Source organism: Ovis aries, chromosome 13 (genome assembly GCF_016772045.2).
Source record: "Ovis aries strain OAR_USU_Benz2616 breed Rambouillet chromosome 13, ARS-UI_Ramb_v3.0, whole genome shotgun sequence".
Lineage (NCBI taxonomy): Eukaryota > Metazoa > Chordata > Mammalia > Artiodactyla > Bovidae > Ovis > Ovis aries.
The window spans coordinates 38,890,173-38,904,451 of NC_056066.1; the positions used below are offsets into that span (position 1 = coordinate 38,890,173).

General features: G+C 48.2%; 1 protein-coding gene across 2 annotated transcripts in view; it reads left to right on the forward strand.

The window, feature by feature from the left end:
• The window catches only part of SLC24A3 (solute carrier family 24 member 3), a 425,544-nt gene extending 415,589 nt beyond the window's left edge, over positions 1-9,955 (forward strand). For both annotated transcript variants that reach the window (XM_027976756.2, XM_042229627.1), the window contains exons 16-17: positions 6,638-6,703; positions 8,164-9,955. In XM_027976756.2, the coding sequence (XP_027832557.2) occupies positions 6,638-6,703; positions 8,164-8,313 (216 nt within the window). In that variant the 3' untranslated portion in view covers positions 8,314-9,955. The remainder of the gene's footprint in view (positions 1-6,637; positions 6,704-8,163) is intronic.
• The last annotated feature ends 4,324 nt before the right edge of the window (positions 9,956-14,279 follow it).

A 14,279-nucleotide genomic window follows, 5' to 3' on the forward strand; every position in this document is an offset into this window, starting at 1 on the left:
TTTGTCTGACAGTCATTTACCCACACTGTTTCCCTACTGCTGGAGCCTGAGCATGAGAGCTTGTCCCCTTGGCATTTGCCGTCCATGCAGCAGGACATTTACCTTGTTTAAATAGAGAATACATTTTATTTCCTCAATTGTAGGGATGAGCATTCCTCATACATCAGTAGCTCCTGAGAGCGTTGCTGTATTTCAGCCCAGTTAAATAATGTACATTCATGGTGGTGATTCTCAGACATCCAGAAAAAGTTAGGAGTAAAATCCCACAGGCATTGGTGCAGCTCAAACAGCCACTGCCCGCGGCCGCAGTAAGAGGTGAGTACCGCAGTTTCCATCTGCATGTCAGAGGAACCACTCTGGATCCTTCCGTGAAGGTGACCCATCTGTCTACGCCCTGGTCCCTCCACAGCTTCCATCGGGCCCTCTGGGCCAGCCCCCCACACCCAGCCACACTGTAGGGGCATGTGTGACTTCAGGCCAAGATGCAGAAGTTGCTTGGAGCTAATTTCAGGCTCATGGAAAAGCAAATTTAGAGGCTTATTGGTCTTGAATGTTTAGTCTTCCCTCCTCTCCGCCTCCAGCTTTTTCCAGGAGAGAGTGTTCCTTCTGAAAGGACAGTCAGGGGCCTCCACCTGTTAGCATTTCAGTGACCTCATGACATCTTTCTGTCTCTCTGATATCAGTACTCAGCAGCCTGTGTGGATTTAATGGCCTCCCCACCCTCGCAAGTGAGCTGCTACGGTTCTGAAGCCATTTTTCCATCTCGCCTAGATGGATTTCCAGGTCATGATTACTGGATAATTACCACTGAGACAGCTGTTTTATGCAAAGTATTAGGTCCAGGCATCTGACAGCAAGGAAGGAAGGCAGTTGCACAGATTTTGACATTTCTGAGTACTTGTGTCTTGCTCAGAAGCCAGCTAGCTACCTAAGTGCCCCCAGTAATAGCTATTTCTAAAAGTCGGTTTGGAAAATGAGTACTTCTTATTCCATTTCGGTGATAAGTCTCTCCCACCTGCTCCCACCAAACTAAGAAAGTCACTGGGCAGGCTCCAGGTAGCTACGGCAAAATCTAGATTTCTGAGCTGGGGCTTAGAGACATAAAAGAAACCTAAGAAGCAGCGAACAGGGGCAGCAAGGGAGTCTTGTCTTTCTCTCTCTCCAAGCAAGAGTCCACCTTATCCCAGAATCCATGGAGGTAAAAAGAAGTGATTGGAAGCGTTCTCCCCCCACCCCTCTGTCCAGGTCACTCTTCTACTCAGACACGAATTGACTGCCTTCTCTGTGCTGAGCTGGTACCGTCGCTGGGGCCGCCTCAGTGAGCCAGACAGACACTGTCCTGTGCTCCTGGAGCCCCCGCCTCTGGGAGGGCGTGACTGCACAGTGTGACCCTGCGCTCCCGAGAGCTGGCCATGCAGCATTCAGGGCAGCATGTGGCTGTGTGTGCAGGGGCCAGGGCACCTGGATGCGTGTGAGGAAATGACCCTTACCCTGAGAAACTGAGATTATCAGAAGCAAAGCAGGTGAAGGTGAGAGGCTTTTTCTAAGCAAAGGAACAGACCCAAGATATGAGAATGTTCCAGGTGCTGAAGGACCCAAGGACAGTTCCTCTGCCTGGAACTCTGTCAAGAGGCTCTTTAGTTCTTCTTCACTTTCTGTCATAAGGGTGGTGTTGTCTGCATATGTGAGGTTATTGATATTTTTCCTGGTAATCTTGATTCCAGCTTGTGCTTCATCCAGTCCAGCATTTCTCATGATGTACTCTGCATAGAAGCTAAATAAACAGGGTGACAATATACAGCCTTGATGTACTACTTTCCTAGTTTGGAACCAGTCTGTTGTTCCATGTCCAGTTCTAACTGTTGCTTCTTGACCTGCATACGGATTTCTCAAAAAACAGGTCAGGTGGTCTGGTATTCCCATCTCTTTCAGAATTTTCTACAGTTTGTTGTGATCCACATAGTCAAAAGCTTTGGCATAGTCAATAAAGTGAAAATAGATGTTCTTCTGGAACTCTCTTGCTTTTTGATGATCCAGAGGATGTTGGCAATTTGATCTCTGGTTCCTCTGCCTTTTCTAAATCCAGCTTGAACATCTGGAAGTTCACAGTTCACGTACTGTTGAAGCCTGGCTTGGAGAATTTTGGGCATTACTTGGCTAGAATGCAAGATGAGTGCAATCGTGCGGTAGTTTGAACATTCTTTGGCATTGCCTTTCTTTGGGATTGGAATGAAAACTGACCTTTTCCAGTCCTGTGGCTACTGCTGAGTTTTCCAAATTTGCTGGCATATTGAGTGTAGCACTTTCACAACATCATCATTTAGGATTTGAAATAGCTCAACTGGAATTCCATCACCCCCACTAGCTTTCTTCATAGTGATGCTTCCTAAGGCCCAGTTGACTTCGCATTCCAGGACGTCTGGCTATAGGTGAGTGATTACACCATCGTGGAGCCAGATAAGACAGAGGGCAGCCAGACCAGCTATGAAGCATTTGAAGGAAAAACAGAATATGTGACCTGGGGGAGAGAGCCCCCAGGGGAGCCAGGGTGGGAGTGCATATTTAAGCGACAGGATTCAGGGTTGTGCCTAGAACCAGATGAGGTGTGATGTATCTGAGGGTCATCCTGGTGGAGACATCAGGCAGACAGTGAGATCAATTCAGAAGCAAGACCTCTGACAGTCAAGAGTGTTGCTATGGGTTGTTAAGCCTAAAGCTCCTACAGGGAGTAAGGGCAAACAGAGAAGAGAACCAGGACCATACCCTGATGTCAGATAGTGAGAAAACCATTCAGGGAAGGAGGCTGGGGGGGTGGTCAGCCAGAAAGGGCAAGGATGAGGAGAATGTTTCCAGAAAGACTGGCCACATGGAGGAAGGCTCTTCCCAAGGTCCTCCTTCTAATGCCAGCTGTCCTCCAGCTGTCACCTCCTCCGAGAAGCCACCCAGCCATGTCCACTGCCTCTGCAGTGGGGGTGGGGTGTCATCTTCCCTCACCCTCTGAGAGCAAAGCTGTGTCCGACTCAGCCAGTGCACCCAGAACCTACCAGTTGGTTCTCAATGCTACCACGTCTTCCTTCTCGAGGAAGAATGTTCTCGAGGGTGAACGTTCTTGAGTCGATCTTCTGGTATGCAGTTTCTGTTCCAGTTGCCAGGCCAGTTTTTCTTTTTCTGCAAACCCTGCCCCAACCCCGGGACGGCTGCACAGAGCCCTTCCCCACTCCACTCTCAGTGAGGCCACGTGGGCAGCTTGCACTTGACCTTGGCAGGAATACTGACACCATGGACACCAGGAAAATGCAGAAGCCATTGCCAGGGCCTGGCCACAGGCTGTTCCCACAGACCCAGTGGGGTAACTGGGGATCGTCTGGGGGCTTCGCAATGAATGATTCTTCTCAAGGCTGTTCTAACAAGGCCCTAGGGGCTGCAATGACACCACCCAATTCCCTTCAGGTGAATCTTGCTCTTTAGATTTTAGTAAAAATGAGGTGATATTTGGGGGGAGGTAGGGTCTTTCCTCAGAGAAGGCAATGGCACCCCACTCCAGTACTCTTGCCTGGAAAACCCCATGGACGGAGGAGCCTGGTGGGCTGTAGTCCATGGCGTCGCTGAGTTGGACACGACTGAGCGACTCACTTTCACTTTTCACTTTCATGCATTGGAGAAGGAAATGGCAACCCACTCCAGTGTTCTTGCCTGGAGAATCCCAGGGATGGGGGAGCCTGGTGGGCTGCTGTCAATGGGGTCACGCAGAGTCGGACACGACCGAAGCTACTTAGCAGCAGGGTCTCTCCTGGGTCACCAAGGCCTGAAGTAGATTCAGTCTCACCATCAAAGTTTTAGATCCCTCCCGAAACCACTCTATTCTGCAGATGAGGATGTGGTGAGGACTTTATTCCAGGTGTGTGGGGGGGTGACCCAGTAGGGGGTGGGCAGGTGTGACCAGAGAGGTGGGTGGTGGCTCTTCCAAGGCTCGAGGAGGAGCCACAGACACAGACCACAGATGCCAGCATGGGCTCCAGGAAGTCAGGTGGTCCCACCAAGAGGGTAAGAGGGGCCCATTTGCAAGCCTAGAGAGTTAGCAGGTGAAGAAAGCCCTGGCTTTTCTCCTGTGCCCTGCAGGGTGCATCAGAGAGTCTAGAATTTTCAGGCTGAAGCCTGACTCTAAGTGCAGACGTGACCCCTTACCAGCTCCATGGCCTTGTGTAATACTGCGATTTGTAGTAAGAAACTTATGTTTGGTCTTTTTTTCTAGCACAGAGCTCCTAAAAGCCTCAGAATTATCTTTTTATGTGAATGAAGTGACTTTAGGATAGCACCTAAGGATGGAGCTGGTTGGCAGGAGAGCCAACCCTGTAGTTTGAGGGCTGGAACTTTGCTTCCCAGTACTGTGAACTCTGGGGCAGAGAGAGGGGCTGGAAGTCCCTCAGTCAGCAGCAGCTATAGATTTAATCAGTTGTGCCTCTGTAACGAGGCCTGCGTAAAAGCCCCCAAACAATGGGGTTTAGAGAACTTCTGGGAACACGTGGAGATGCAGGGAGAGTGGGCCCCGAGAGGCCCAGAACCCTGAGCCTTTCCCCTCACCTCACCCTGCACGTCTCATCCATCTGAGTCACATCATGTTTTAATAACCAACCCAGTGATGTAGTAAGGAAAGGGTTTCTCTGAACTCTGTGAGCCCTCCCATCAAACCAGCTGACCCCGAGGAGGGGGTTCCTTTCTGGAACCTCTGTGTGAACCTCAGATCTATGACCTGCTCATCAGAAGCACAGGCGACAGCCTGGACTTGCACCTGCATCTCCAGTAGGGGTGGGGGAGACAGCCTTGCAGGGCTGAGCCCTAGCCTGTGGGACCTGACGGTGCCTCCAGATAGGTAGTGTCAGATGAAGGACACCCAGCTGGTGTCGCAGAATTGCTTGGATAGGTGGGGAAACCACACACCGCAACACACACACACACTCACACACTCACACTCACACTCACACTGTGAGCTGAGTCTTACTGGGGCTAAGGGCTACTTCCTGGAGCCTCAGCTGTCTCACCTTTACAGGCAGCTCAGGACACCTCGAGGAGCTGCCGGGAGACCTCAGGGCAGCCCGTGTGTGGTCACGCACTCTGGGGAGAAAGCTGTGTTCCAGTGCTTCTCTTCGGTCGGCTCATTCACTTTTCTGACCTCATGTCACTGTTCAAGGAAAGCCCCCCACCCTGTGATGTTACATAGCGTAAAGTCCCAGCTGGATGTATCCATTTGGAACCCAAGCCTAAGCAAGTGTTCAAACCACTCAAGTTAGAGAATGCAAAGTGACAACCACATGTGTTCCGAGTTATAAACCAATTAATGAAAATCCAGGGGCTTCTTGTTTTTCCTAAAAGAATTTGCTGGTCGGGTGGAGCTGACCTCAAAACATACAGAGATTTTAAACTGCAATGTGGGGGAAGTCAGAGTCTTTGAGGCTGGAGGTTCAGGTCCTTAAACAAATGGTATGGGATTCAGGGGGCTGTTTTATGAGCCACATGGATGCAGGAAATTGGGGGTGATGCAGTCTCTGTGTGCATTTGCACTAAAAGACACATCCATGGAGCCTAAATTCCTATTGACTCAGGAACCAGCCAGCCTCCTGTTTCCTCTCCAGCAACTGCCGAGAGGGAATTTGAGGATGAAAATTCATAGTTTCGAAGGCAAGAAATAAAAACAACGTTAAATGTCAAGGCTGAACAATCCGAGTGCGTTGCCTGCTCTCAGAAGGGCATTGCCATAGGGACCGCCTGCCTTTGCACTTCCTGGGCCTCGCATCTGTGAGGCAGGAGCAGGGGATGCTGGTTTAGGTCCACACTGCACAGTTGAGGCTCCAAGCCTTATCCAGAGGTGAGAATGGTTGGTGAGATTGTCTGGCTTAGCAAGACCCCAAGAAACTAGTTTTTTACGGGGTTAAGACTTACTGCCCTTGAACTTCCCTCGTGACCCAGTGGTTAAGACTCTGCGCTTCTACTGCTGAAGGCACAGGTTCTGATCAGGGAACTGAGACTATGTGTGCCTCATGGGAAGTTGCACTGGACAGGGCTCCTAAGAATTCCAGAAATTGTTGTTTGTATTTTTTTTAATCTTCAAAGTTTGCCTGTTAACCCCACTGTGTTACTGTGGAAAACAAACAAAATATCAGAAATTGAATGTTAACTCTTCTTTGCCTTTTCAAAATAGCAACCCTCACTCACCACTTCCCATCAAGTTCAGGTGAAGGTCACAGACATTTGGATGCAAAAGAGATTAAAAAGTTTAGTCATATTTTTCAAAATATTGCTCTCATGACCCACGTTATTAAATTTACCCTAAAAGTTGTGTGTCAGGAAATCGGAAGCTCCCTGGAAGTCAAGTCCCCCAGTAAATAAGAATCAGGCCATGCGGATGGAGAATTCAAGTGGCCACAGGGCAGTCAGCAAATGCCGCTGCTGGAGGGGGCAGGGATGGGGTTGAGGGTGGACCAGGCCAGGGTGCCCCCTGGGTGTCAAGGAAAGCGCCATTCCCACTGCAAAGCTGCCATTTGCCCTCCATCCTGGAGGAGAGTCTTGGCCTCAGTAGAATTTACCGCCTCGAACTTGGCAGATGTTCGGGAGCCTAAGTCTGTGTCATCCTCTCTCACAGATCCGGCTGAACAGCAGGGGGCTGATCTACTCCGTGGGCTTGCTCCTGGCCTCCGTCTTCGTCACGGTGGGTCTGCGGCACTCTCTGCTCTCCAGTCCCCACCTCTCCCCCCATCCCCTTGGGTTCTCTGGCTACAGAGTCTGTTTGGACACCAGATGGGCTTGGCCTCCCAGTGGATAGGGACAGTCAGCCTCAAGGTTGTCCCGTCCTGTGGCTGTATCCTCCACAAGTGGATCCTGGCAACCCATGAGAAAGCTCCCTTTCTGAAAGGTGCCAGCCTCCTCTCAGAAGCACAGCCTGTCTCAAGTCAAACACAAACATTTATCCAAAGCAATAGGGAGAATCCCACTTTTTCTGCAAGATGAGGCTACAGAAGGTTATATTCCAATTAATTGACTATTCCAGGTTCCTAAACATCTCCATAAATCCATGGATGTGACCAACACTCAAAGGCTGAGGACACACTTGCTGGACAGTGAGTGCACTTTGATGCCTCTGCACTGCCTTGACCATCCATCCACTTGCATAATGTACTATTCCAACTCAGTTGACACCTTTGGTGGGAGCAAGTTCACACCACCATGTGGACTGACCCACCTGCCCTAAGCGTCTGATTACATACATGTATGCTACTGAATTTTCACAGTAGGAAATGCAATGTGTTTTTTCCTGAATTGTTGAGGAACTATTTGTTGAATTACACCTGTCATGAGAACATACATATGTAGAGAATGGGAATTCACAAGGGCAGGAGAGGTCATTTCCAGGACCAGCATGCAACTCCAACGCCAAGGTTTTACCAAACCAAATACTGCCTTACACAATAGTGAAAACCCATCTATTCATTCTTTTTAGGAGGTTCTTCAGGTTGGTATGACTTAGGATTATTATGCTTGTAACCGTCACACAGGTGCTTACTGCGGGAATTTCCCCATCTGGAGCTCACCACACTCCAATAGGTAGTCACTGGTATCAGCCCCATTATACAGACTAAGTGAGGCCTGTAGGGACCTTGTGTCTGACCTCCCAGTGCCTGCTGGCTTGCAGGTGCACTGCATCTCCGGATGCTGTGGCCGGGCATTCCTGGGACAGGGTCTCACCACTGCCCCTCTGCCCTGGAGGGCTGTTGAAGGACTGAAACGAAGTAGGTCTGGGAGAAGAAGCAAGTTCCAATATCTGAAGTTTTCAGTGCCAAACTGACATCCCAGGGGTGATGTCAGAACAGCTGGTTCAGGAGGAAGCCCACGCTGGAGACACCAGGACGTAGAAGGGGTTTAGAGCCAAGAAGTCGGATGAGACCCCCCAGGGAGTGAGCGTAGGTGGAAGAGAGAGGCCGAAGTGTGAGTCCCCGGTGCCCCAGGCAGTCAGAGCTCAGGATGCTGGGGACGGAGCCACGAGAGGAACACAGAGGGAGTCGTCAGAGGAGGGAAACCCGGTGCGCATGCGGGGTCTGGGACGCGGTGGAGGAGGGGCTTCGTATCCCAGGCGGGTCCCCACGCCCTCTGACCCTGCTCTGTGCCTCGCAGGTGTTTGGCGTCCACCTGAACAAGTGGCAGCTGGACAGGAAGCTGGGGTGCGGGTGCCTTTTCCTATACGGCGTGTTCCTGTGCTTCTCCATCATGACGGAGTTCAACGTGTTCACCTTTGTGAACCTGCCCATGTGCGGGGACCACTGACCCGCGGCCGCGCCCAGCTCGGCCCCTCCTTCTGTGCAATACAAGCGGGCGCCCGAGTCCGCCTCTGCGCTGCCCGCAGGCCTCCGCTTCCCACCCCCCTGACTCTTCCCGGGCCCTGCCCCTACCCCCTCTACCCTCCACCGCCTCCGGAGCCGCCAATCCCGGACCCCCAACCCCACTCCGGCTCTGCCCTCCTCCACGTGAAGACTCCCGACCTCCGCGTGGATTTTCAAGCCCGATTTTTGAACAATGACTGAGATTCTAGAAAAACTGGCTGCTAACTGGCCTGAGCCAGGCAAACTTAGCATATATCCCTCCTCCTTTTTTAAGTTATTGGATGGAAGACCGGCCTAATGTATGAGCCGAGACAGTGGAGAAAAGAGAGGAGAGGGTCCACGCGTGACAGGGAGCGTTTGGGATTTTCCTTATTTTGGGGGCTGATTTCTAGGTTCCTGCGTCTGGGGGTTGTTTGGTTTTGGGGGCTCCCCCCTTTTCTTCTTTTCCTTCCAGAGATGGAGACTTTTTTCCTCGCATCTTCTCTCACCGGGCTCTGGATCCTCACTGATCCACTGGGTGTCCCAGCTGCGTCCTCTGGGGTCGAGTCCCAGGTGCGTTGGAGCTTGTGTGGATCTAGCGCCCATCGGAGGAGCGGCTGGAGAGGCCCCTGGACAAACTCCTTCTCGGCACACCCGGGGGCCTGCCCTGAGGCCCTGGGTTTTCTAGGAAGAAGACAGCTGCCCGCCTGCCCATTCTGACCATCACTCTCTCCCCAGTTCTTTCTAGCCTCTCAAGCAATAGTTGAAGCCTACCTGCCCCGGTTAACCTCTCCATCCTGAGCACCAGGCAGCCGGCACCGCAGGTGCCTCCCGCCTGAGACTCTGAGACTGCTCTTGGTTTGGTGTTTGGGGGGGGCAGGGAGTGTGACCTGGAGGCAGGAGTTGCAGACACTGGTTTCTCGGGAAGTGGAGAAGCGCACTTTGCACAGACACCGCCCCTCGTACTGAGTACACTGGACCCTGACTGCTGGCTCGAGGGCCAGCGTCTCCTCCCAGCCGCCACGCCCAGCTGCCCCAGCGCCCCGCTCCCTTCCCCGGGGGGTGGGGAGGAGACACAGGAAGGAGGAACAGAACTGACACCTTGGAAACGCAGAATGTGTTGGACGCAGACTCACTCAAGGGCGTGTTACTGTGGATGTTGTTGCCAATGGCTGCTCAGCAGCTCTGCTAGGTTCTGTCCGATGCTGAATTACTCCGCAGACAACTCCACCGAGTTGAGACCCACCCATGCTTGTTCACTTGTATTTATTGAAACTGTGGATTCTCGCCCCGTGCTGCCCCATGTATTTACTTTAAGCACTGATCACCTATTCATTCGGTATGGTTTTCCCCTTCCCCTGTACACACTCTGGTATGAACTGTAAAAATAACCTGCTACGAATGGGTTGAATGTTTCTGTCGCTGGTGCCCACCGAGGCCGGCCTTGGCTGAGGGGCACCCGCTTGCCGGAGGAGCGGGAGAGGGAATCACCACTTCGGGCTTTCGGAGCTGAGACACACTTACGGATTCTGTTACACATTTTGCACTGGTTTTATGGAGATTGTTTTCTTGGACGGATAGTGTAAAATAAACTTCTCTGTTCTGTATCTTTCCTTGAGCAGTTTCCTCTTTGCTTTCTCCCTGGAGTGAGGAGGACACAGGGAAGGTGAAAAGATGGTGTCACGGAATGTTTTCTGTCTCTCGGTTGACGCCTCTGGGAATCTGGTCAGTGGCTGGCAGATTGCAGGTATGAAGTGACAAACCATGGGTCCCTTCTGAATCTTGAAGGGACTCTAGGCCTGTCATTCTGTAGAATACGTGCGACAATGTGTTAGGAATTCTTTCAGCTGGACATAACAGGAAGAGCATTCCAGAGTTGACAGTGATGTCCAGCAGGGCTCAAGTCACCCTCCTGTCTGATTTTAGTAGATTTCAGTTGTGAAAATTAAGACTTCCCCAAGGTGATTCCTTAAGAAAGAAAGACAGTAATACATAATAAGCCATATTCTGCATGACTCTCAAGAAATCATTATCAGGGGACTTCCCTGGCAGTCCAGTGGTTAAGACTCCATGCTTCTACTGCTGGGGCTGGGGGTTCCATCCCTGGTTGGGGAACTAAGATTCTGCATACCGTGAGGTGCAGCCAAACAAACGAAAATCATTACCAGGATCTAAAAGTAGACCAAGAGAAGCAAACAAACCAAGTTTCCACCTGAACCGCAATATAATTGTTTTATAGGAATCAGAAGAAAAATAGCTGGTAATTCACAGTTCCAAATTTATTTTTAAAAATCTCTTCCCAGGTGGTGGGAAAATACTAGGAACTTAGCTTTGCCTTGAGTGTTTACGTCTAAAAGTGTTTTACTCCTATACTGGTGCTTTTTATAAACACACGATAGACATGGACAGGGTATTACCATAATGTGGATTGGTGCTTACAAAGCATCAGATGCTTTTATGTTAAATATTCTGTCATACTGGTCTTGATTAGTTTTAGTCTTAGTCTTAAGCAAAGACATTTGATCCAAAGCCTGATTTTTTTTTTTTTTACACATTTGCTGTGAAATCTTGAGAAACCAAGGTTCCAGGCTAAATGTCTCAGAGAGGAAATTCTGGGACAGGTTGTTTCCATGTTTCATGCACCATGATTGCTGACCTAGGAACTGGGCAGGGTTCCTTTCTGAAATGAGCCCCGGGCATCTTTCTGCCAGGTCTCAGCCATGCACATTGTGTCTTAAACTGCTGACTGAGAACATGCTTCTGACTGGGCTGGCTGTCCAGCAGTGCACAACTGCTGATGCAGCTGTTTTCCCTGTCCTGGGATTTATTTATTTGGGAGAGGTTGGGATGAGTTAGAGGGAAGAACCTTCTTACAGCGTCCCAAACCTGCTGATATCACCAGAGAAACCCTCTCAGCAGTTTTTTGGGATGTGTTGATTTCTGTAAACTCCCAGGCTGTGATTTCATGCACAAGGGGACACCTCAGTGGCCCTGAATGGTGAGGGGAGCAGGGAGTGGATCCTGAAGCTTGCACTTCTTCCTAAACAGCCTGGATGACCCCAGGGGGTACCACCACACACTCTCTTTCTAGGAAGTGTGTTCCCAGCATGGCCAGCACCTACCAAAGTCACTGTCCCCACACATGCCCTTAGGTGGCCTTGCATACACAGAGAGGCCGTGAAATTTCCAGATGGCTTTGCTACTTCCCAAAGCAAAGTGCTGGTCCTACCCTTGAAGGGAGAGTGCACTTTTATAGGTATATGGTTTGTATTTACCTCCAAAAAGACCTGGAGAGCTGCTTATTACGTTTTCCTAAATCTGTGGCTTCCGACATTTGTAGCTTAGTCCTAAATGTACGTGCTAGGGTTTGAGACTCTATGTATCTCAAACAGCAAATGTGAACTTATTTTAAGCACTCAGGTTAAAAAAAAAAAAAAAAGCCTAAATGTCTTTATTTAAAAAGGGGGGAGGGCAGGGTAATAATATTGTAATGTCCAGACAGTTTTGAGTTGTAGTATATAAAATAGGAATAACATTCAACCTGCAATAAATATAATTAAGTGTAGCCTTAGAGCTTTACCTAACTGTTTGTGAAAATAGTCAGACTTGGGGCAGAGGGGACAGAAACAGGAAATTAGAGTTGGTAATGTTGCTCTTTCCAAGATTTATTTTCATCTTTTCAAAATAGGATGGTTATGCCATTAATAGATAATTATCCAACTATTCTGACCCATTTTGATCAAGTATTTTGAAGTAGATGGGACACTGCCTTCTTGGATTTTGTGTCCTCTTGTACTAATTAATATGTCTCATTTATTTTGATTTTCTGCAGTGGCTGCTCAACACACACACACATGCGCGCGCACACACACACAGACACACACACCATCTATCTGACACCAGAACTCTGTATGAAAACAACCCAATGGATCTTTGAAAGTTTTCCAATTATCCAGCTGTGTATTACAGTCCAACTGCAGGAATCCGGTCTATTCAGCCAAGTTTTCTCTAATAAATAAAATGCCGCATATTCATCTCATCATCATCTAGAGTTTCAGGCACTGCAGAAATGTTGGAAAAGTCAGGAACTAAGCCTGTGGACAAGCAGAGATTAGCAATGTGCACGAGATAAATTATGCCATGCCTCAGGATTGATTTCACACTGAACTTTGTGGTTCATTTCAAAATACAAGGCAGGATAATAAACCTCAGCAAAATCTTTCAGATAGCTTACTGCTGCACTCAGGACGTTTATTTCCTTAGTAAAGTACACCCAGGCGTCCCATTAACTTTTTACTGAACCACAGTTTAGCACACGTTCTTGCCAAGTTGTAGAGGTTTTAAATATAGTGAATAATCATAGTTAATACTCATCCTGGCTTTTGTTTTCCTTTTTGCAATGGGTGGGAGGAGGGGAAAGAGGTAAGATGAGAGTTTCAGTATCTATGCCATTCAAGGCATAAATTGAAGTTATTTCATAAGTGTATTCAAATATATGTGAATTACATTTCTTCTTTACACAACATCCATCTTATCCTGTCTGTCAAAAGCTGAATTTGGTGATATCACATCTTAGGTTTGTTGGAACAATTAATCCAGTAACTGATCCCAGAGAGCTTTATACAAAGCTCGCAATGAAACGTGACAAGGAATTTCTGGATCCTGGCAGTTTGTTTTTTGGGTACTTCTGAGCCATGCCTACAAGTCATTGCTAAAAAGAGCTGCACATGTGTGAAAAAGTGCTTTCAACATAAAACTAGTATTTTTAAATTTTGGCAGAAAAAAATGTATCCACTCAGTTTCGTATCTTTCTTTTTGACACATAAGTCAAAGGTTTCACCCATGATTAAGATGATTCATTCTTCAAACGCTAGATAATAACCCTCTGCTCTGGTCAGACACCTTTACTCCAACCACCAATCTGGGTTTGAACCCAGATGCCTGCTGCTTTATTATTAGAAGAATCTGTGTCCAATGATTTCAGATATGTAAAACATTAATTCCATAATATCTAGTAATTCATTTCATGTCAGGTTGAATTGTTCTCTCCAGTTGCTTAGAAGTTAAATACAGTATTATTCAACTTCATATATGAAAAAATGCATTTACCTGCATTTACTCATCTTATGAGTAAATCAGCATTTAAATCAGCATTTTCCAAATTTAATTATGCATAAGACTTAGCTGTAGATTTGTTAAAATACAGATCTGGGCTCCTACCCCTGAGTTTCTGGTTCAGTAATTCTAAGGATAGACCCCAAAATTCATTTTTCCACTATCCCTGCTGGGTCTGGGTCACACTTTGAGAATCACTGGTGTAAATAAGGTGTTTTGCCCATAAAGCCATATTTTTCCTACAGTAGCATCTACCAGTATCACTGGTGTTCAGCTTACAGAAAAACACACAATACAGACATATATTATTCATTTCATTCTTTCAAAATTCCTTTTTCTTTCTACTTCCACTGAGCTCTACGAATGGCTGAAAGTAGGAAAAGAAATATGATCAGTTCTTCAAATCCACATTCTCTATTATCTGGCAGGAAGCATCTACTCACAGTCAAAGACAGCCTTCAAATTAAAACTAAAGCAGATCAGAGCAAATGGTTTAAGATGAAAACGCAGGAGAGTCAGGATTCTGGGGAAGTATTAGCTTGGGAGAGATGTGAGCAGGCCAGCGCCATTTTCATTCCAGGTGAAAAAGATTTTGTTCTAAATCCCAACAACAGAAAGTAGCGATGAATATAGGAGAAAACTTCAACACACAAACTCCGAGTTGCACTTTACAACTGTATCTAGCTACGTTTCTAATCTAAACATGTTCCGTTGATGTAAATCCATCCAACACAGATGTCATGACTCCAAGAAAGACGTAAGAGCCTGGCACTAGAGTCAGCTTACTCTCACTGCCATGACCGGGGTTCAGTCCCT